The sequence below is a fragment of the Panthera onca genome, chromosome D1 (assembly GCF_046562875.1).
Source record: "Panthera onca isolate mPanOnc1 chromosome D1, mPanOnc1 haplotype 2, whole genome shotgun sequence".
Classification (NCBI taxonomy): domain Eukaryota; kingdom Metazoa; phylum Chordata; class Mammalia; order Carnivora; family Felidae; genus Panthera; species Panthera onca.
The window spans coordinates 10,338,779-10,361,219 of record NC_138348.1 but is presented as its reverse complement, the minus strand read 5'-3'; the positions used below and the strand labels follow the sequence as shown (position 1 = coordinate 10,361,219).

Sequence of the window (22,441 nt, the reverse complement as noted above, 5' to 3'; positions counted from 1 at the left end):
GATCTGGGGAGGCGGGGACAGCGGAGGCTGACTTGTTACACTGGTATTCCAATAACATTTATCTCCATCAATGGGAAAGGGATGTAACTGCCGGCAGCCCGTGCTCAACCCCCTCCCTTTACACAGGAGATTTGGCAGAAACCCCAGGTCGGTACGCGTGCCCGTAGGGGAATGGGAGTGTGCATCAGGGGCTGCATTTTCGAGCGACCGCTGTGTGGGAGAGAGGCATGAGGAAGAGGACATCTTGGGCACATGTCCACCGTCCTGGCTGCCCTCTCCTCACCCCAGAATTCTCAGGAAGGCAGGGCGCGGCAGTGGGCAGAGCGGGGCCAGGCCAGCCCTGCAGCCGCAGCTGGGAGGTGAGCCACTTCCGCTTGCCAGGCCGGGTTTTGCCATCCGTGAGCAGAGCGACGGCGTCTACCTCGAAGGCTTGGCAGCGAGGTGCCTCCGTTCACAGAGCGCCCCGCACACGGGAGGTGCTCTTAGAAGTCAGTCCTTGTCCCCTCCAGGGAGGAAATGGGTAGAGGCTATAGGGCGAGGGCAATACAGCTTTTATTTAAAGTGGGCTGTGAGCTGACAGAGCTTTATAAATTTGCATTTAATTGCTTTCCAGGTCCTTGCTGACCAAGCTTCCCGGGGTCAGGAACCGTTCCTTCAAACCCAGCGTCCCAGCACGTCGGAGGGACTCAGTAAAACATGTTTAAAACCCCAGTGTCCCCCGTATCAGGGCAAGGCACCCCCTCCCACGGGATTGAGTGTACAGGAATCTTCCACTTAGACACAGGCTTAATTTCAGGGCCTGGAGCTTCACGAGCTTGCTGAGAGCCTGCGATCCTGAGTGAAGAATGTATAAAATACCAGGACCGTGTGATGGGGATAATATTTCTCGCTGCAGCCCAAGGTGGCAGATCGGTAAGAGCCTGATTATCCAAAATATGAGCCCTGGGAGGCGTCCCTTCCTGTAGGTCACAGGGGGCTTGGTCTTGGAGGCAAGTGCTTACAGCCCTCCCAAGAAAATAGGCAGGTGCCTCCATTCTGCTTTGGGGAAAGGAGCACCCACCCCACCCCTGCCCTGCTGACCCATGAACATCCTCTAAGGTCATGCAGTGGAGGGTGGTGGGTAAGCTCAGGGACTCTGGGGCCCGACCGCTTGTGTTTGGATCCGACACTGCCACTCCCTGGCTGTGTGACTTGGGCAAGTAACTTCACGGCAGTAGAATTTTTACAAAGGACTCCTGCCCAGCCCCTTCCCCAAAGTGCAAAAGTCGGTGCACAAATTGCTTTGGGGGCTAAAAAAGAATCCCCCCCCCCTCATCCCCCTCCCTCCCCACTGGATCTCTGCCCTCCCTTGCCCCCTAGTGCAGTGAACATCTTGCACAATCTCTCAGGGCAGCCCCGCTAAGGGGCTTCGTACCTGAAAGTTGCATTCCTCAGACCTTTCCCCCAACCCTTGTTTCCAAGTGGCTCATCTCCCAACCCTCCTCCCTGAGGACAACTTAAAAGCTGCTAAAACAAACAAAAAAGTACTCCAGATGAACAGGGCCCTAAGGCATTTTCTAAAGAAGGAGGCAGTGACGTTTGTCCCCGTGGGGCCCCTCGGCTGCACTCCCACGGTGGAGACAGATCTCTGGGAACATATTCCCAGAGCCCGTGTGCCAGCCGCAGTCTCTACGTGTACGATGCTAGGGTGCGACGAGCCTCCTCCCGGCTGGTTGCAGGAACCAACAGCCTGTGTCTGCCCCTCTGAGAGAAAGCCTCGGGAGCAGAGGGGGCCTGGGGCGGGGCCTCGCTGGCTGGAAGCAGAGGACAGGAGCCTCCAGCGACAAGTGTCAAGAGCACAGGCTGGGGGCCTCAGTCAGTTAAGCGTCCAACTTCAGCTCAGGTCATGATCTTGCGATTCATAAGTTCGAGCCCCGAGTCCAGCTCTGTGCTGATGGCTCAGAGCCCGGAACCTGCTTCAGATTCTCTCTCTGCCTCTCCCCCATTCTCTCTCTCTCTTTCTCTCTCTGTCTCTCTCAAAAATAAACATTAAAGAAAAAATTTTAAAAAAGAAAGAGTGCCAAGGGCCCTCACGGAGAGCAGGGTCTGGAGGAGGGTGACCCAGGCCTTTGGCGAGGGCCTGAAATAAATAGCAGAGACCAGTAATGTGCAGCTGAGTGTACATCTCCCAGAGGGCTTGTTGAACCCAGGACGCTGAGCCTTACCCCCAGAGCGTCCGGTCCAGCAGGTTGCATTTCCATCAGGTGCCCTGAGAGATGCCGGGGCTGCTGGTTCAGGGGGACCACAGAGATCGCTGACCCACTGGAAAGGAGAATCAGGGTCCTTGGGGTCTGGTATTAGCGGAGGGCCTTCGGTGACCTCCCTCCCTCCTGCTTCGAGGATCAGAGGAAACAACGAGCCAACTGCTCAGCTCACGGCCCCCACGGGGCAGGGATGCACAAACCAGCTGCCATTTAGTTATTTTCAGTGCCGTGTGCTTTGATCTCAGTCTCTTCCTGACTCCAGGCGGATTGCATTTGCCTTTCCCACTCACATAGTGGCTGAGAACCTCATTCTGGAAGCAACCGAAGGCCACACCGTAAGCGGTGAACCACAAGATCTCTGTGAAAGAGAAGTCAAGCCCTGTGCTCCAGAGACCGTCAAAGTCGGTATTGTTATTACCTGCTGTGGCTGTGTTCCCCGTTTCCAGGGCTTTCGTCGCAGACCTATTTTTTGAGGGGTCACCACCCAACCCACTACCGATAGCACTAGCTAACATTTATGGGGTACCCACTACGTGTCAGGCACCCCGCTCGGCACTTCACATGTATCGTCCCGCCAGCCTGGAGAGGCCCCATCCTCCCCTGGCACCCTCCTTCTGTCCCTGGCTTTCATGAGCAGGAGAGACAGGACGGAGAACTCAGTGAGCCCGTCTGGCTCACGGCACCCCAGCGAGGTTGATCTTTATTTTTTTCTTTTTTTTTTAAGTTTATTTCTTTATTTTGAGAGAGAGAGAAAGAGAGCACAAGCAGGGAAGGGGCAGAGAGAGAAGGAGAAAGAATCCCAAGCCGGCTCCAGGCTCTGAGTGGTCAGTGCAGAACCCAACGCGGGGCTCGATCTCACAAACCGTGAGACCATGACCTGAGCCGAAACCGAGAGTCGGACGCTTAGCCGACTGGGCCACCCAGGCGCCCCTAGGTGGATCTTATTCTTAATTCCATTTTACAGATTAAGTAAGTGAAGCCCCGTTTTAAAAAATGAAATGTAAAACGGTAAGAAGAAAATAGAATGGTAAGAAGAGATGAGCAAACTGAGGTTTAGAAAGAGGCCAAGTGGGAAGCCAAAATCCCAAGTCTGGTCACTCTGATCTGACCCTCTTTCCTCCGCAGTAAGAACAGTGGTGGCTTTTATTGCCACTGTGTTCAAGTGATTCAGGCTTTGCTCTCAACGCCGCACGTGGGTCTTTTCATTTCACCTTCACGGCCAGCCTACGAGTTAGGTAGTTATTGGCCCCATTACACAGATGAGGAAATCAAGGCAACACGGTCTCCAATGTCAGCAGAGGAGCTGACATCCTTCCTAGGCTGATGAGCTGTGGTGCCCGTGAGCCTTTGCAAGAATTGGAATCCTAACCAAGGGTTCAGGGCTCCCCCTCTCCAGGACAACTTGGCACAACTTTTCTCAAAGGCATCCTTCCGCCCTTGCCGTGAGGAAGTTCCCTTGCTCTTTTCCTGCCTTTCCAGGGCCTCGGGAGACACATTGCCTTCGTGTGCAGGGACCTTTCTGTATATCAGATTCCATCCCTACCGTAATCATTCCCATTTCTTTTTTTTTTTTTTTTAATTTTTTTTTTTTTAACGTTTTTATTCATTTTTGAGACAGAGAGAGACAGAGCATGAACGGGGGAGGGTCAGAGAGAGAGGGAGACACAGAATCCGAAACAGGCTCCGGGCTCTGAGCCGTCAGCACAGGGGCCCGACGCGGGGCTCGAACTCACGGACCGCGAGATCGTGACCTGAGCCGAAGTCGGCGCTCAACCGACTGAGCCACCCAGGCGCCCCAATCATTCCCATTTCTACTTTACTGGTGGGAGCAGGTCCCTTTGCCCCTGAGCAGTGAGCACAGGACAGAATCCAGGTTCTCCGCTCCTCTGGCGGGGGTTGGGGCGGGGGTGGGGTTTCTCCACCACCTGAGCCCTGTTTCCTTGCAGGGATACCGCTCTGTTATGGCAGAAAAGCAGATACACGTGGAAGGAATGATGGAGGCAGGAAACCACCGCACCCGTGGGTGACTGTTGGCTAAGGAGCAAGGTGATCACATACCCAGTCTCAAGGTGTCTCCTATGTTCAAAGAGAAACAGTAACTTGACCGCAGAGGCACCTGGCAGACCACATCCCACCCAAGTGTTCGGATTTATATCAGCAGCGATAGGACAAACCAGCATGATGAGCCTCCTGACAGAATGCCCTGAGGAGACACAATGTCACTTCTAGGCTATTCCTGCCCGTTACGGGCTGAATTGTTCCCCCCCCCCCCCCGCTCCCCCCCACCCCCGTTTGTATGTGGAAGCCCAACCCCCCAGCACCTTGGAATGTAGCTGTATTTGGAGACAGGGCCTTTAGGGGGTGATTAGGTTAAAATAAGCCTGTGAGGGTGGGCTCTAATCCAGTCTGACTGGTGTCCTTATAAGAAGAGGAAATCTGGACCCACAGAGAGCCAAGAGAAGACCACTTGAGGACACGGCGAGGAGGCAGCCATCGGCAAGCCAAGGAGAGCGGCTGCAGGAGAAACCAGACCTGCCAACACCCTGGCCTTGTACTTGCAACCTCCAGAACTGTGAGAGAATAAATTTCTATTGTTGAAGCCGCCTACGTGGCTGTATTTTGTTACAGCAGACCCAGCAAACTAATACACCGCCAAAAATGCGTAGCCTGAATCTAAGCAGGAGGAAATGCCAGACAAAGCCGAGGGAGGGCCATTCTGTAAAGAAATTGGCCTGTACTCCTCAAAACATCAAGGGTATGAAGAACAAAGAATCACGGACTGTGCCAGGTTGGAAAAGCCTAAAGCAGCACCATCTTGGCCTTGTATTGGACCCTAGTCGAGGAAAAACAAACTTTGCCCTTTGCTATAAAAGTCACGATTAGGACAGGTGGGGAGCTGCATAAGGTTTGTACGTGAGACACTGGTGTTATGCCAGTGTTGATCTGGTTTGGATCATTTTCCTTGTGTTTCAGGAAGTACCGTCTGCAGTGTTTGGGGGTAAAGGAGGACCATCTGCAACCAGCTCTCAGATGAGAAGGGAGAAAGTGTGGATGTGGGTGTCTGTGTACATAACAGAAAGAGCTAAGAGGAAGAGCTAAAACAAACGTGAAGAGACACAGCGTTAAAAAATAAAGTGCAACTGAGTACGTTTTAAACGTCCCCTTGGCTTTCTGCGACCATTGATGAATCAGGCAACATCCAGTCTAACAGGAAGGCGCCCTGAGGAGCCGTCCAAAAAGACTTTTCTAGGCAGAAGGGAGCAAGGGCTCGTGTTCACCGGAAGCGGGGCTTGAGCTCACCTGATGTGGGACTCGAACTCACAAACCATGAGATCATGCCCTATACCGAAGTCAGATGCTTAACTGACTGAGCCACCCAGGCACCCCCTTTTGTCTTGTTTTTAACAACAGCTAATGTTCAAGGAATCTGTGTGAAGGGTATAGGGAGATTCTTTTCAGTAAGTCTGAAATTCTTTCAAACTAACTTTAAAGCCTTCCCTTGTCCTTCAGGAAAAACCCCCCTCACCAGCCCCGCCCCCTCCAGGGGCCCAGACCAGCCTGAAGTCCACGTTTGCAGCCCTATGCCTTTATCTCCCCCAATTCCCTCTGCCTCAACACAGTACCCCCGCCACCATCCCCTGTGCCCCCCACACTTCTGACCACCCCTACCCCGGCCTGGCCCATCCCTTAACCCGCTCTGTACCCCGGGTGACCCACCAAGCTTCCCCCACGTAAGCTCTCGTCACGGCAAACCTCGTCACCACCAAGCACAGAGAACTTGTCCCGCCCGTTCTTCGTCGCTGTCCGTCTTTCTGTCCACACTGCGAGGTTGGATTATCATCCCCAATTCACAAGCCGGAAAAGGAAGCAGAGAAAAGTGACGTGGCTCAGCTAGAAAGAAGCAGGGGCTGGGTTGGAGCCTGACTCTTAAGGACCGAGCCACCACGTGCCAGCTGCCGTGGCCCACACTCAGCGGCATTGGCTAAGGCTGGTGGGGCCGGGGCGAGGCACTCCCCCGTCATGAGGATGGCAGTAATGAGGCTTTGGGACAGCCTGGCACGTGGGGAGCCCTGCCACCTGTGAGCCAGTCTGCTTGTGGTTAACAGACTTTACTTCTCTGAACTGCCCAGGATTTAGCACAGAGGTCCCAGGTTCCCCGCACCCAGGGCCCCGTACAGTTACCGTCTCACACTGGGGCAGTACGTTTATCGGTTGATGAACCACTGTTGATCCACTGATACGAACCTAAGTCCATTTCCTTGGCCTCTACCTAATGTCCTTGTTCTGCGCCAGGATCCCATCCAGGAGGCCCCGTTTATTTATTGTCCGTCCTTGTTATTTTCCATTAGTAACAGCCACGGTCCCATTGATGTCCTGACCCTCAGGACAGCCCCGTGAGGGGCCACTAGTCTGTTTACCAACCTGTCCGCCCACCATCCATCTGCGCACTCTTAGGGCAGGGGCAGTGTCTCGGCCTCTGGGGCCTGCACAGCCATCCGAGGGCCCGGTTAGTAAATTAACCCAGCCTGCTGCCCGCCCCCACGGCCCCCGCAGCTCTCGGTGGCCTGGAGGCCCCAGTGCAGACAGGAGGCCCTGGAGAGCCAGACTGGGCAGGGAAGGGATGATGAGGGACTTGGAACCACCCCCTCTGCCTGCCTGCAGCCTCAACCGTACCAGAAGATTCCCTCCTCCCCACCTCCCAGCCAGGATCACTCAGCGGAGACAGCATCAACCCCCAGCTGGAAGGCAGGAAGTCAGGGTGAGGGGCAATTTTCAGAGCACCTTCAGGGCCCGGGCCTGGGAGGGTGCCTTCTTTGGCCTTCAGGGAGGGAATTTCACCAGAGCCCCTGGTGGCCAGGCTCCTCCAGGTGGGCCCCCTTTGCCCCTAGAAGTTTCCAGTCACCACCTCCCCCATATAAGGCCTGGGCGTCACCGGGCCATGAGTGAGTGGGGAGTGTTATGGTGGCTGTGGTGTATTTGACGACAAGAGCCTTGGCCATGGTCTGGGATGGCTGCGTGGCGTTGCTGCTGCTGCTGCTGGTGGCCGCTCTGGGGCTGGGGCAGCGGCCGCACCCTGAGCCTGGTCTCCGGGGCCTGCGGCACAGCTCTGACTGTGGGATCAAGGGCATGCAGCTGCTGGTGTTCCCCCGGCCGGGCCAGACCGTCCGCTTCAAGGTCGTAGGTGAGCGTGGCCGAACGCGGGTCCCCACCTCCCGTGCAGCAGGACGAGGAGAGGCCCCTCGGCCCCCACTCTGTCACCACACTGGGGAGGGGGAGGAGGAGGGAGGAAGGTGAGTTGCCAGCCTCAGTTTCCCTGGTCACCTAGGGCCTCTTTTCCCACGGCGAGTGTTCACGACCATCTTGCTGAGAGGCAGGTGTTGGTTTCACTAGGGCCCAGGCTCTGTGTCGGTGACCACGGGCAGCTGATGCCCAGGCTACTGGCCCCCAGGCCCCTCCGAGGGGCAGGGCCCCGGTGGTTGTGGCCTGGTACGGAGAAAACGGGAGTGGGTTTTGAGGTGGGATTTGAATCTACAGCTTCTCAACTTTGTGTTCTTGAACAAGTGACCTGACCTCTCTGAACCCCTGTTTCCTTAACTGTAAGATGGGAACGGTGACCCCAGCCTCGCCATGTGCCCTGAACAGGAGTTCAGGGGTCATGCCCGCCCCCGAGGGGTGCCCTGGTGCTCTGGGCGGGCAAGGTGGGTGGACACCCAGCAGGTGTTGCCCCCCCCCCCCCCCCCCCCCCCCCCCCGGCCATGACTGCAACGGCCAGTGAACCTGGCAGACGGGTCACAAGATCCCAGTTCCAAATCCTTCTGCCCCTCATTGTGTGCAGCTGAGAAGACTCACACTCAGCGCCTCAGCCACAGAACGGGGATCCCCGACTTTACAAGAACGGGTCTAAAATCCCCAGCCCAGGGGCACCCGGGTGGCTCAGTCGGTAAAGCGACTGACTTCGGCTCAGGTCATGATCTCACGGTTCGTGGGTTTGAGCCCGATATCGGGCTCTGTGCTGACAGCTCAGAGCCTGGAGCCTGCTTCCGATTCTGTGTCTCCCTCTCTCTCTCTCTCTGTGCCCCCACTCACATTCTATCTCTCTCAAGAATAAAGAAACATTAAAAAAAACTTTTTTAAATAAAACAAATACCCAGCCTGCTGCCTGGGACTGTACTAACCTTTTCTCCTCCAAGTTTTCATTCCTGCTTGCCGTCCAGTACTGTTAACGGGGAACCACAGCGGGAAGGAGCCTAAGACCAGCTGAAGCTATTCCCTTACAGATGGGCAAACTGAGACCAGAGGGGAGGGGCCTGGCCAAGAACACACCGGCAGCGAGTCGCCAAGCTAAGGCTGAAGCTGGGGTCTCCCGCTCCCGAGTGGGGTTTTCTCAGCGGTCACCAGCAGCCCCTGGCTTCACCCTTCAGCACTGCTGGCCCTCCCAAACTTCCATCCCTGTCTCCCTTGCCTCAGATGAATTTGGGAACCAATTCGAGGTCCACAACTGCTCTGTCTGCTACCACTGGGTCACCGCCAGGCCCCTGGGACCCGCCGTCTTCTCTGCTGACTACAGAGGTTGCCACGTGCTGGAGAAGGTAGGGATCGCTGCTGAGCCCGGGGCAGGCCCCACGGCTGGGAGCCAGCTTGACCTCACACAAGCCCGAGAGGGAGCTCGGGATCGCTGTGCTGGTCACGCCCGCCTGTGGTCTGGTGACCGGGGCTAGCCCACAAATCCAGCTCCCTGCTGACGCCCTCCTCTGCCTGGGAGGCCCGGTGGCCTCACCTAGCTGCTCTCTGGTCACCTTCTCACCTGCAGGACGGGCGCTTCCACCTGAGGGTGTTTGTAGAAGCCGTGCTGCGCGACGGTCGAGTTGACGCGGCAGGAGAGGTCACCCTGATCTGTCCTAAACCTGGCCACACCTGGACTCCGGAGTCCCACCTGGCCTCACGCACAGGCTTCTCCCTGCCTACCCCTCATACCCGGCCCCTCCGCCCCACCCGGGAGCACAGCTTCACCCGTCCGACCCCTGCCCTTCTGCCCCTTAGACCTGGAGCCACCCGTCCCACCCTGACTCCGCCCCCGTGGGACATCTTGGAACACTGGGGGGTTGACGAGCCCCTTCAGCCAGGTACGTAGGACTTCTCCATGCGTGTACTGTGTCTGGGCCTTCTGGAGCAGCGAACTGCCTGATCGCCCTTGACTGGGCCCAGGAAGCCAGCTGCCTCTGTTTCCCTTGGAAGTCTCCTGCCCAGTGTGGCCCTTTCTTGTGTCCTCACCGCTCTGTCCCCTCCCCAGGTGCACCTCTGACCTGGGAGCAGTGCCAGGTGCCCTCTGGGCACATCCCCTGTGTGGTGAGAAGAGGTTCGAAGGAAGCCTGTCAGAAGGCTGGCTGCTGCTATGACAACAGCAGAGCGATTCCCTGTTACTATGGCAACACAGGTAGGCCTTTCTACACCTGAAACCAGAAGCCATGAGGACGGGAGGGCTTCCTCCCCTGCCCCTCCCCCAACACTGCAACTGCTTCACACCTAGTCCCTAGGAGAGCCCGAGCTCCCGAATGGAGAATGGGCCACAGAAGGGACCTTTAGATGGGGGGACCACAGGTCCCAGCTTGCCTGATAACCGTTGTCCCAAGGAACTAGTAGCAGATCTTTTTTTTTTTTTTAACATTTATTTATTGAGAGACAGTGCAAGGAGGGGAGGGGCAGAGCGAGAGGGAGACACAGAATCCAAAGCAGGCTCCAGGCTCCGAGCTGTCAGCACAGAGCCTGACGCGGGCCTCAAACCCACGAACCATGAGATCACGACCTGAGCCGAAGTCAGACACTTAACCGACTGAGCCACCCAGGCGCCCCCCTAATAGATCTGTCTTTGCATGTACCCCTACCTCTTAGATCTAGAACATTCCAATTTATTTTTTTAAGTTTATTTAAGTAATCGCCACAACCCAACGTGGGCCTCGAACTCATGACTCCAAGATAGAGTCCCATGTTCGTCCAGCTGAGCCAGACACCCCTAGGGCATCCCAGTTTAGATGACAAATTCAACAGTGCCCCTACTTTCGTAGTTTATTTCCATGCACAAGAAAATCTGGGTCTGTAAAGGGTTTGCTCAAGCCAACACAGGCACAGAGAGTAAGAGAAGCCAGGTCTCCCGACTCTCAGGGCAACACCTAAGTACTGTCTCCCAGTCCACCCCCCATGTCTGCGGCACAGACACTAACCCCGAGGTCCTGGTCGGCCTCTTTGATCTGCCTTTGTCCTAGCAACTGTCCAGTGCTTCAGAAATGGCCATTTCGTCCTGGTGGTGTCCCAAGAAACAGCCTTGGCACATGGGATCACGCTGGCCAATATCCATGTGGCCTATGCCCCCACCAGGTGCTCCCCGACTCAGGACACGGGGTCCTTCGTGGTCTTCCAATTCCCTCTGACCCACTGTGGGACCACCGTCCAGGTAGGAGTGGGGCTATGGCCTGGTGCCCAGGACCACCCCCCTGGGAGGGCCTCACCCAGCTGTCCTTCCTCTCCCACAGGTGGTTGGCAACCAGCTCCTCTATGAGAACCAGCTGGTGTCAGACATCGACGTCCAAATGGGGCCACAGGGCTCCATCACACGGGATGGCGCCTTCCGGTGAGGGCAGCCTTTCTTGCACAGGCTGGGCTGTGGGCTTGGGTGTGAGGGGAGCACGGGTGAGCTTAGGACGAGCTGCAGAGCCACCTGGGCTCCTGTCCATGCTGTTCCCTGCTGTGTGATCTCAGGAGAGCCCCTGGGCTCATCCCAGCCTCCCCCACCAGCCCCAGGGTCCTCAGCAGCACTTGCCTTTTTTCCTCCAAGAACTAAACTCAGGAGCTAAGCTGCAAGCATCCTCATCGAGGCCCCTGGAAAAAGGGGAGGCCATGAGTGTGGCTGTTGCTACCTCCCCATTTCCGAGGTCACAAAGCCACAGATGAGGCAGAAGATACCTGGGCGGCAGGGTGGGGGGGACCTCTTGGAGGGTGTGCTGGGGTGGAGGGAGGAGCCGAGGGTTACCTCTTGTTGAAATGGGCCCCTGGGACCTGCAGGCTCCGGTGGCAGAACGAGCCCGGGAGGCCAGGGTGGGCACCCCGAGGGAGCTGGGCTTGTCACACCTGCCCTTGAACTTATGGGGCCAATACATCTGTGCATAAAATCCTGGGCTTGGCACAGAGCAGAAGCCCAGGTGTCTTTCTCCCCACCCCACCCGCCCTGAGGGCCAGGGAAGGGTGCTGGTGTGAGGGTCCAAGTGTCTTTTGCTTTAAAACTCTAAGTGCCTCTACAGGCCAGGGGGTAGTTGGGGGTGGGGATAGATCGGCTGTGCTGTAGACCCTTGGTCTACAAGTGGTGGGAGCTAGTCGGAACCCAGCAGGGCTCCAGGGATTCCCAGAGGAAGGGGGCCGTGAGGGGGAACAGCTGTAGCCGGTGGGAACAGGCAGGTGGTCAGACAGGGTCTGCAACTCGAGTGCGGGCCTCGCTCTCAGAAGTAAAGGGAGAGCGCCTAGGAGCTGGAGGTGAAGGGGGGTGGGGTAGGGTGGGGTCCGCTTCCCTAGCGGAACACCAGGGGGCCGGACGTGGGCCCCCCACTGGGAGCGTGTGGTGTCACTTAGGCCAGAGAGAGTCCCCAGGGCCCACCATCTACCACTGCAAGCACAGTGGTGACACTGGGGCGCTACCTGTGACCAGCTTGTGCTGTCCTGGGCAGGTGAGTGGGGCGGGGGGCGCAGGGCCCCCTAGCGGCTTGCTGGGTGGGGTCCGGCCACCCTGCTGGGCCGCGCGCCCTGGTTGTTGCATCCACGTAGCTGGAGGCTGGTTTACTAAGTGAGCAGGCCATGCTGACGCTGGGTCTTCTCTCCACCCCGTGCTCTTGCACTTGGACTTCAGGCTTCACGTGCGCTGTACCGTCAATGCCAGTGACTTCCTGCCGCTCCGGGCATCTATCTTCCCACCCCCCTCGCCGGCCCCCGTGATCCAGTCCGGCCCCCTGCGGTTCCAGCTGCGGATCGCCACGGGTACAGTCCCCGGAGCCCTCCTCTTCCTGCCCGGCGTCCCCACGCACAGCCCTCCAAGGCTCACGAGTCCCTCGCCCTGCAGATGAGACTTTCCGCTCCTTCTACGAGGAGGTGGACTACCCCATCGTGAGGCTGCTCCGCGAGCCTGTGTCCGTGGAGGTCCGGCTCCTGGACAGGACAGACCCCGGTCTGGTCCTGCTGCTGCACCGGTGCTGGGCCACTCCCAGTGCCAGCCCCTTCCAGCAGCCTCAGTGGCCCATCCTGTCAGAGGGGTGAGCGGCACTGGGGGCTGGGGCTGCCCTGGGGGCTCCCTCCATCCCCCTCCCTGGTCCCTCTGCGGCTTCCTTGGCCTCTTTCCTTCTCAGGTGTCCTTTCGACGGTGACAGCTACAGGACCCGAATGGTAGCCTCAGACGGGGCGGGGCTGTCCTTCCCATCACACCATCAGCGCTTCACTGTCACCACCTTCGCCCTCCTGGACCCTGGCTCCCAGAGGGCCCTCAGGGGACAGGTGAGAAGTGCCTCGGAATTCCTGCTCCCCAAATGTTCCGTGGGATAAGCTGGCCCCCGAAGTCCTGCACCCTGCAAGCTATGGGTCCCCGGAGGTCCCCAGAGGTCCCCGGACGGGGCTTTGTGGAGGGTGGTGAGCCAGGTCCTGGCCACCTCCAGACCACTCAAGAGGGAGGAAGGGAAACCGGGAGTATGGATGCCACCAACCCTGAATCTGCACCCTGTTCACGGTGTTCTAGAGTGACTTTGCTTCTGACTCTAGAAAGCGTGCGTTTCAATTCTGCTTGGAATGTTTATAATCTCTCAACTTCTCCGGGAGGTAAATGGGTCCACTTAGGGCATACTTAGGTTTTCTGCAGAATGCACAAGTGACCCCGTAGGCCCTAGGCTTCCATGGAACTTGTTCTACTGAAAGATGCCCTCGCAAAGACTACATACAGCCAACTCTGTATCTCGAAGTAGCCGCACGTTATTAGCCCAGGTGCAGACAGACGTCGCCGGTTAGCACTGTGAGGGTGGCTTCATTCTCCTCTTTACCACCTGCCTCTCGGGAGCCAAGAGCCTCTCGCCTGCTGGATGAAGGCGTATCTGCTGGCTGGGCCCCCGGGGGCTGGCTCAGCTCCGCTCCGCTCCGCTCCTCCGGCTTCTTCTCCTCCTCCTGGGAGCTGCCCCTGGCTTTGTTTCTGGAAGCGGGGATAGCCCGTCCCCCGGCTGCCTGGCGGAGCCCCACCTCCTCGGAGGCCAGCACTGCCGGGGGACTCAGCAGTCGGGGCCACACTGGAGAAGCTGAGGGCTGGGGCCAACTCCCAGGCTGAGCTCCCTGCCCGCAAGGAACCCGGCTGCAGACTTGGGCCACCGGGAAGGACGGGAGGCACAGCTTCCAAATTAGGAAACAACGGTTCTGGCGCTGACCCTCAGCAGGCGAGGCTGTGGTTTTGGTCTACATAGCCAGACCTCAGCCCGCCTGGCGGCCGGACAGCTGGCAGCAGTGTGGACTCCGCCTAGGTCCTGGATTCTGGGTGCTTCCTAGGTCTGGTGCTTCCTGCCCGTGGCTCCAAGCTGGCCCCGTGCTCTTGACCGTATTCTCTTCCCACCAGGTTTACTTCTTCTGCCACTCCTCTGCCTGCTCCCCCTCGGGGCTGGAGACGTGCTCGGCCACGTGCAGCTCTAGGCCCGCTAGTGAGTCCGGGGTGGGGCGGAGGGGCGGTCTTCGTTCTTCTGGCCACAGGCCTGTTCCTGGCTTCTGGGCCAGAGACCAGCCCATGATGCCACCCCTCCCCCACCCAGGACAGCGGCGATCCTACACTCCACACAGCGAGGCCACCAGGCCGCAGAACCTCGTGAGCTCTCCAGGGCCAGTGGACTTTGAGGATTCCTCTGGGCAGGAGCCTCCGCTGGGGCCCACAGGTACCGGCAGGCATGTTGCTGCCGGGGGATGCTCGGCCACGGTGCAGGTGGGAAAGGGTGTGACAGCACTGGGGGCAGGGAACTGTGCAAAGACAGTCCACCTGACCCGGGGTGGGGGGAGGGCAGCCTCAGCTCTGCCGGGTGTCATCACAAAGGTCTGGTGGGTGGAGACGGTCGGAGGCGCCTCGCTCAGCCCTGCAAGCCTTCAAACCCCTTCTCTCACGCAGGCTCCCCCGGGAACGCTAACCAGAGGCCTCTCCTCTGGGTGGTCCTTCTGCTGGTGGCTGTGGCCCTGGTCCTTGGGGTCGGGGTTTTCGCGGGCCTGAGCCAAGCCAAGCCTAGAAGCTCCAGGAGGGTGACAGAGGGCGACTGGGCTCAATAAAGCAGTGTCCAGCCTGCCTAGCGGGTGTGGAAAGCTATTCGTGGCGACTAGAAAGATTTGGTCTCAGAAGCGTTGTTCCTTCGTGTCAGTTCTGTCCTGTCAGAACCATGGCCTCTTCGACAAATACTTAATACGGGCCGCACCCTGGGCAGAGTCCGGTTGATTTGGGAGACTTTGCCTTTCAGCAAGGAGAGACGGCATTCCAGAGAGAACCAGATAAGCGAGGGAAGAGGAGGGTACAATCACAGCAGAGTCCGAGCCCCAGTAGGTAGGAATGGGGAGCCCCGAGGGTGAAATGGCCCATGAAGGCCTGACCCCGTCGCCCAGACGTGGGAGTTCTTTCTCACAGCACGCTGCTCAGCTCCCTGTGGGGAAGGGGCACCCAGAGCTCCTGGGGCCTTGAAGGAACTCTTCAGTCTTGCTCTGAGCCTCAGCTTCCTGCTAAAGGATGCTGGGGCCCGCCAGCCTCCCTCTCCCTTCCTTCAGCACACACCCCCCCCCCCCCTCCCCACCAGACTAGTCCACTCCCGGGCTGACACTGCAGCCTCTTGGCCCTGATGCTGGCTGCCACAGCGAGCCTGGCCCCCCCCACAGCTCAGTACCAGCGCTGGTTGTGTGGCTGACTTTCGTGTGCCCCTCTAGGACCTAGGCCTTCATCTCTGACTTGGCCACAAAGACCTTTCCAGACTGACCTGTAGATCTAGGCTGGGAAGGGGTAGCAGTTGGGAGGGGTTGGGGGGGTGGGGTAGGGTTCAGCCTCTGGTGCCAGGAGAGAATAATCTGGTAGGTGGGTCCAAACTTGACTTTCGATCTTTTTTCTAAAGGCCTTGGTGGGGCATGAGCTGTGACAGGGAACCACACAAGTCAGGCCGGGGGCCTTGACACTAGGCAGGGGCTCCTCCTTTCTGGCCCACTCCACCTTCTGTGTCGGGGGATACTGGTCAAATAGAGGGACTCCAAAATCAAGCTGCTTTGTTACAACCCCAGTTCTGTCTCTTACTAGCTGTAATACTGAGTTACTGAACTTTTGGGAGCCTGTTTCCCCCTCTGGAAAATGGGGGTGATCCCCACTCCCACCCCCACAGGGGTGTTAGGTAAATTAACAGAAGAATCCCTCAAGGAGCATATGACAACATTTACTGAATGCCGTAAACTACTAGACTTTTTCTTCTCTGCCCCAAGCTTCATGCTTTGCTTAAACTCTGAAGACCAGTTTATAGCCCAGAGGAGGAGGGGCTGGGGAAAAGGTTAGCTGGGGGTGGCAGCATGGATCTTCGGGTCCGAGTGTTCTAGACACTTGCCGTGGGAGTTAGCCAAGGAACTTCCCTTGTCTGGGGCTGCCTTCCCGCTGTGACCAGGGATGGCCAGTGCTGTCCGACCTCCTGGCCTGTACTCGGGGGCCAGGGTGAAATTATGAGGATTCGTAGCTTTGGTGTTGGGTGAAGGAGCCAGACTGACTTGGTCTGAAGGGGTCAAGGTTCTGGTTCTTCCATCCAGGACTGACTCTTCTTTCTTACCACGGCCTTCATCATCCAGGCTCACGTAGGCATTTCAAATGGCACAGAAGGGTTCTATGAATGGCATCGATGCTGTGCTTAAACACGATTCTATAGATACCACATGGAATCACATTATGTAACTTTAAGGGTGTCGTGTGTGTTTTCTTACCACAAAGGTAGACCTCTTGAATTATTCCCTATTTTGATAGCCGCCGTCTCTTCCATATCCCCGTTAAACTGATACATTTGATCTCCTTTGGGTAGAATTCAAATCTATGAATGTGAACCCTTGTTATCTAAGCATGTGATTCTTTGTATACAGTTCTCTCAGAAGTTCTCAGAACCGCTGGATCAAAAGCTGTGCGCCTTCTGTCAGGCTCTGGGGGAACACAGGGGGTGCCAGTAGTCTGCCCCCCCCCCACCCGCACCCCACTCCACCTTGCTACCCCAGATCAGTATCGTTCTAAAGCTTTGCCACCCGCGCTGCCTAAGGCAGATAGCGTTGCTGGCCTAAAATGTAACTCTTTGGGGGCACCCGGGTGGCTCAGTCGGTTAAGAGTCCCACTCTCGATTTCAGCTCGGGTCATGATCTCCTGGGCATGAGATCAAGTCCATACTAGGCGTGGAGCCTGCTTGAGATTCTCTTCCTCTTCTGCCCCTTCTCTCTCTCTCAAATACATATTAAAATTTTTAAATAAAATGTACCTCTTTGATTAGAGGACAAGCATCTTTATAGCCTCGGGGTCTTATGAACTTTCTCTTTGTGTCTCTGCCCTCCTGAACTTCTCTCCCTGTCTGCAGAGAGCTTCCCCACGTCAGGGGGCAGGCAGGGTCTCCATCTTCTTTCCCACCAAGTCCGCCCCTGCTCCCTTCCTCGGTGCAGTCCTTCTATCTTGCTGTTCGAGAGGATTATGCAGCTGTCGTTTTTCCCTCCTATTTGTATCTTCGAATGTGGCCAGAACCTTATTACCCTATGTAATCACGAAAGGATCCATTTGCTCTCTGGATGTCCCAACGTGGCGCTTGAGGTGTTTCTCACCCACTGTCAAGTGTATGCAGGTGTGGGGATTTTGACAACTTTGGCAATCGGTACTTGTCCGCGGAGTTTGTCAACACTCCTGTGTCCAAGGGCTCCGTTGACAGGAGCGGATGTACGTGAGCAGTGAGGGTCGCTGCGGCACGAGGTTCCCTTGCTTTCCCCGGAGAGGGGCAATCCCGGCTTTGGCTTTCCCGGATCTCAAAACCCCATCCAAATTCTGCCCAACGTAGAACTTCTTCCCTCCCCTAAACCACCTCTGAGCCGGAGCCGGAACTCGAGCCTTGACAACAGTTGGGTCAGACCTGATGGGGTTGATAACAAACCACTTGTGCTGACCTGTGGCAGGAAGCAGAGCGGCTCAGGGGCCTCTCAGGTTCTCTCTTCCTGTCCCTTTAGGGAGGGGGTAAGGGCTAAGGTTGGAGCTGGGTGAAGATCCCACGGACTCCCCTACTTCGCCTGCCCCCGGGCTCCCTCATGCTTCCACGTTGGCAGAGAGCAAAGCCACGTGCTCTGCCTTAAAGGGGGACGACACCTCACAGCCTGTCGCCTCGACTTCAGCAACCTCTGACTCCCTGAAGAGTGGCCGCGTGCCCAGGCATTTCTGTAAGAGCTTTTCCTAGAAGAGTGCCACTTCTGTCCCAGCAGCAGGAAGACTAGATGCCCGATCAACCTTCGGAAGGAAACCACTAAACTGTCAGATGATATGCACATCTGTTAAAAACCTGTTTACATCATCGCAAACAGGAGACAGGGGGGAAACATGCAGATAGGCCAAAAATAAAAGCAAAAACTCTGAGAAGTAAAACCAATTTCTATTCTGGGGTTTCTGCAGAACCCTGGAGACCTTGATGTTCTGTTTTAACAAGTCCAGGGGAGCACAGGTCAAGCCCAGAGCCTGCCAAATGTGGGGCATCTCGAGCTGGGCCTCCTATGGAAGCTGGGACTGGAGAGGGCTTCATCCTCGATGCAAGACTGAAGGAGAAATGAACCCCTTGCACAGACAGGGGCAGCAAGGGGCCTTGCCTATTTTCAACTCCGTGCTGGATAGACAGACACAAACAACAAAAAGCACTCCCCGAGAGTGACAATTCCGTCTTCTCTAGGGTGTGCAGGCCAAGTTCTTAGACGAGGGTAGGGGTCTAGGGAATGCTCAAAGTTTCAGTTGAAAAAAAGCTCAGTGGCTAAATTTAATTTGAAGTGATCCCCGGGCTTCAGGCAAGAGCAAATAAATGCAAATCCTGTCGGGGAGGTGGGGGGGGGGGGGTGCAGAATGTGGTTTCAGCCAGTCTCAAAGAATTCTCATAATAACTTCCAAACTCATGAGATACTATAGAGTGAAAAGATAAGGCACACACTGGGAAGATAGGTAACACCTTGACAAAATGATCAAACACAGAAATGTGTGTGTGTGTGTGTGGGCCTGGACGTGGATGAAAAGAGGCTCCACCCCATCAGTAATCACGGATGTGAAAATTAAACTTCAAGGTACTATCACATACCCACGAGACTAGCAAAATTTAAAAATCGGAAAACACGAAGGGGTGGTGAAGGGTATGAAGGCTCGAACACTCCTCCACATGGTTAACGAGAGTGCAGACTGATAACGCCGTGTGGCTAAAGGGCTCGTCGTTACCTATGGTGCCATCTATACGTGTCCCCTCCTAGGTTAACTAATAGCCTAGGAAAGACCCTTGCGACAGAATGTTCACAGAAACGTTGTTTGTGATAGGCAAATTGGAAACAACCCATGTCAGGTGTCAACAGGAGGCCGTAGCAATTCATTGTGGGTGTGAACCTATGACCGAGTCCCACAGTGAACGAGAGGGTTTATCTGTTCGGGTTTATCACTCGCAGGCTGGCCTCCCTGAAAAGGGAACTGTCCTCTTACAAGGCTCCGTGGAGCCCGGCCATTGCCAAGTGCCTAAGGCACCGATCAATTACAAAGCTGGGACCCCAGCCCCCTGATGAGACACTTTCCTGAGGATGGAGGCGGCACTCATCAGGTAACTCCCGCCACGCGGGCTGGCCACCACGGCCAGCTGCAAGAACAGTGTGGACCCTAGATCCGCGACTGTATCGGGGCAGGGTCGGTGCAGCCCCCAGACGGTGAGCTGGCAGGTTAGGGCTGGAACAAAGGTTCTGCTGCGTCACGGCTCCCGTGTCCCCTCCCCTGGTGACCATGGCAGAGCTGAGCCTCGTGACCATGCAGCTCAAATGCACCGCAGCCCCACGTGGGCACCTCCCGCACACAGCGCACTGCCCTGCGAGGGACGGGCCACGTGGGACCCGCCCTGCGGGGCTGCTCCCCTCTCCAAGGAGCGCGGTTCCAGAAGCCTGGCGGGAGTTCTGTCTGGCCGCTGCCTTTGTTTGCACAACAGCGAGTGAACCATAACCACACGCGTCAACGCGGGTAAATCTCGAGAACAACGTGAAGCAAATGAAGTCAGAGCAAGCTGAACGATTTCAGGTCTAAGAAGTTCAAAATTAAGCATCCCCCCCCCCCCCCATACTCACAATATCGTGGTAAAATTAAAGGGAAAAGTGGAAGAAGGGTCCACCCGTTTCAGGGGAGTGGTTTCTTCTGCAGTCACAGAAGAACAGAGGGCCCCTACTACTGTCCTTAAGCTGGGCACTGGATGCAAGGGTGTTTAGTATTCTTTAAACTGAAAAGGTATGTTCGAGGCCCTTTTGAGCCAATGTTTCACCATAAGCAATTTCAAAAATGTCAAAGGCCTGTTCCCACGGCTGCAAACCTCCCGGTGAGATCTTCGACTTCAGGCTGCTGGTTGAGACTCCAGTCTGCTGGGCGTTTCTCCAGGATTCTCATCGCCCGGCTGTCCACACTGTCTGCTCTCCCCTCCCGGCTCGTCCGTGGGCCCGCTCCCCCGCCCCTCCTCGCTTCAGCCAGGCGGTGGGCAGCCGCGTCCTCTCCTTCGCCGGCCACCCCCACTCTGCTCCTCTGCTCCGTGTCCCAAACCTGCCTGTCACCTCTCCTCAGACCTACCTGACTCGCGGAACGGCCACAACCCCTCCTCCACGTCTGCGCCTCTCAGAACTCGTCCCGTGGCCGTGGTCATCCGCACGCTGCCGCCTCCCCGACTGGCCTATGTCCCCGGTCACTCTGTGTCTCCAGAGCCTTAATCTTTGTGACACAGCCGTCGAGCGTCAGGGGCCACCGCGACCCCGAGAGTGTCACTGGATGCCAGCGCAGACAGAAGCAGGGAAAACAGCAGCCAACAACGTGTGCTCTCCACGTGCGTTCGCGCCATTGACCCTCGGCCACCCTCTGAAGCGGGCACCCGTTGGCCAGGTTTTCAGATGAGGAAACTGAGACACGGACGCGGGCACAGAAACCTGATGAGCCGGGATCCAAACCGGGCTGGACCCCAGAGCCCACACTTAACCACGACTCTGCACTCCTAGAAAACCGGAGCGGGCTGTCAGCTCCCCGTGCCTGTCGTCACAGATGACGGGGTAGTCAGCTCGGTCTCTGCAGCCGGATGGCTTCAAGTCCCAGCTCCATGACTCGCTGGGCGGCCTGAGGCCCAGGCACCCCGAGAGCTTGTTTCCGTCTGTACAATGGGGGTAACGGCACCTGCCCGGCACTGTTGTCCTCTGGTGCCAAGCCATCCCGGTGCCCGTGTTGCCGGAGAGACTAACGTAACCACAGCGCCCCCAGGTGGCCTCCCTGGCCAGCGCCCCAAGGCCAAGCAACCTCCAAGGGCGGAGGAACATGGGGTTTGGACACACTTGGTCCCCAGGCACGAGCCCAGGCGTGGATTGCCGAGGGGCCAAAGTTCATGCTGGCTGCAGTGAGCGCCGATTACACCACAAACCATTTCCCTTCAGACACCTGGACTAACAACTCGATCCTGAACACAAAACTCAGGAGCCTGACAACACGAGTCCAGAAGAGGTGAGCCCTCTTAGAATCCACCAGAACCCAACCCACCCGGCCGAGAACTATTGCCAGAAGGTTCACCTACAAGGCGGCTGAGCCCACAATGGAGAGAGAACGGCAGGAGGGCGGGGGGTGGGGGTGGGGGGCAACTCTCCATTCCATTTTGGCCGAAATAACCAAGTCTGTCATCCCCCTGCTTCTGTGTCCTAGGAGTGTCAGAGCCTGGGCTCTGGACTGAGCCCCCCGAGTTGAGTCCGCCTGTCACTGAGCAGCAACGTGACATACAGGAAAGGGGGCGTGACAGCAGTGAGCACACGGCCCCGCCCTCGGAATGAAAATCTAGCTGAGAAAGACAAACGCACGGACACCCGCGAGATCACAGAGCTGTGCTAGAGCCGGGCACCGTGGCCCGGTGAGGTCGCTCCCCTGCGGGGCTTCCTGGAGCGAGCCCATCTCTGGGGAGGGACCCGGAGAAGAGCACGCAGGGCGGGAGGGCGGAGGTAGCTGGCGGAGGAGTAACGGGGGCAGTACCAGCAGTGGCGTGGGAGTCGCAGTGCCGGGCAAGCGGTCAGGCAGTGGGGACAGCGCCCCCACTTGGGAATACAAGCGTTACGGGGGACCCTTGAACAACGCAGAGGTTAGGGTACCAGCCCCCGGGGAGTTGAACATCCGTGTGTAAGTCTGACTTCCGGGATTTAACTACTCACAGCCTATCGAGCGGAAGCCTCACGGTAACACCGAAGCTGACGCAGACGCGTCTTCATCATAGCGTATCGCAAATGCACACGTCCACGTATTGTATACCTTCCTCTGACAATGAAGTCAACCATGGAAAACGGTACTCGGAAGATTGTAAGAGAAAATACGCGTAGGGCACCGCACTGTGTTCACCGAAAAGAAGTCTGCGTGTGAATGCACCTGCACCACTGGGGTCGTTAAGCTAGTAGTAAACTAGGAGGAGGAGGACGACGAGTGGGGGCAGGGGTGGCAGAAGCAAAGGCAGGAGAAGCAACGGCAATAGAACTGGCGGCGGCAGTAGAAGTGGGACGAGTATCAGCGGCAGGAGCTGGAATGGTAGGAGGGCTGACAGGAGCAAAAGTGGCGGCAGAGGCAGAAATGGTAGCCGCAGGTGGTAGGAGCAGTGGGGGTGGTAGAAGTGCTAGGAGGGTAGGAGCACTACAGGTAGCTGGAGGAGGAGGAGGGGAGGAGGAGGAGCGGAGCAGGAGGGAGAGGGGAGGAGGGGGAGGGGAGCAGGAGGAGGAGGGGAGAAGCTGTAGGAGGAGGGGAGCAGGAGGAGGGGGAGGGGAGTAGGAGGAGGAGGGGAGCAGGAGGAGAGAGCCAGAGGAGGAGGGGAGCAGCAGTAGGAGTGTAGCAGGAGGAGGAGGGGAGCAGGAGGAGGGGAGCAGCAGTAGGAGGGGAGAAGCAGTAGGAGGAAGGGAGC

The 22,441-nt window shown here is 57.3% G+C and overlaps 1 protein-coding gene and 3 long non-coding RNA genes across 5 annotated transcripts; 2 read left to right on the top strand and 2 right to left on the bottom strand.

Moving 5' to 3' along the window:
• Window positions 1–27: 27 nt before the first annotated feature.
• Window positions 28–14,615, top strand: ZP1 (zona pellucida glycoprotein 1). 2 transcript variants are annotated; one of them, XM_060606827.3, is made up of 13 exons: window positions 28–147; window positions 797–912; window positions 8,712–8,833; window positions 9,055–9,367; window positions 9,535–9,678; window positions 10,505–10,692; window positions 10,772–10,869; window positions 12,136–12,263; window positions 12,346–12,535; window positions 12,629–12,773; window positions 13,870–13,951; window positions 14,060–14,179; window positions 14,407–14,615. In XM_060606827.3, the coding sequence occupies exons 2-13, from the start codon at window positions 846–848 to the stop codon at window positions 14,559–14,561; spliced, it is 1,752 nt and encodes a 583-aa protein (XP_060462810.3). In that variant the 5' UTR covers window positions 28–147; window positions 797–845; the 3' UTR covers window positions 14,562–14,615. The 2 variants fall into 2 exon arrangements, with proteins under 2 accessions (XP_060462810.3, XP_060462808.3); XM_060606825.3 differs by lacking the exons at window positions 28–147; window positions 797–912 and adding an exon at window positions 7,104–7,425.
• Window positions 3,972–7,976, bottom strand: LOC132661840 (uncharacterized). Its single transcript, XR_013550246.2, has 4 exons — window positions 7,566–7,976; window positions 5,961–6,064; window positions 4,302–4,446; window positions 3,972–4,199 (listed from the first exon to the last, which is right to left on the bottom strand). It is a non-coding gene; the product is annotated as an uncharacterized LOC132661840 (long non-coding RNA).
• Window positions 14,616–15,676: 1,061 nt separating the features above from the next.
• On the bottom strand, window positions 15,677–20,281 carry LOC132661842 (uncharacterized). The gene is made up of 2 exons (XR_009602431.3): window positions 20,104–20,281; window positions 15,677–17,769 (listed from the first exon to the last, which is right to left on the bottom strand). It is a non-coding gene; the product is annotated as an uncharacterized LOC132661842 (long non-coding RNA).
• A 23-nt stretch (window positions 20,282–20,304) lies between these two features.
• Window positions 20,305–22,177, top strand: LOC132661841 (uncharacterized). Its single transcript, XR_009602430.3, has 3 exons — window positions 20,305–21,015; window positions 21,211–21,306; window positions 21,710–22,177. It is a non-coding gene; the product is annotated as an uncharacterized LOC132661841 (long non-coding RNA).
• Window positions 22,178–22,441: the final 264 nt, after the last annotated feature.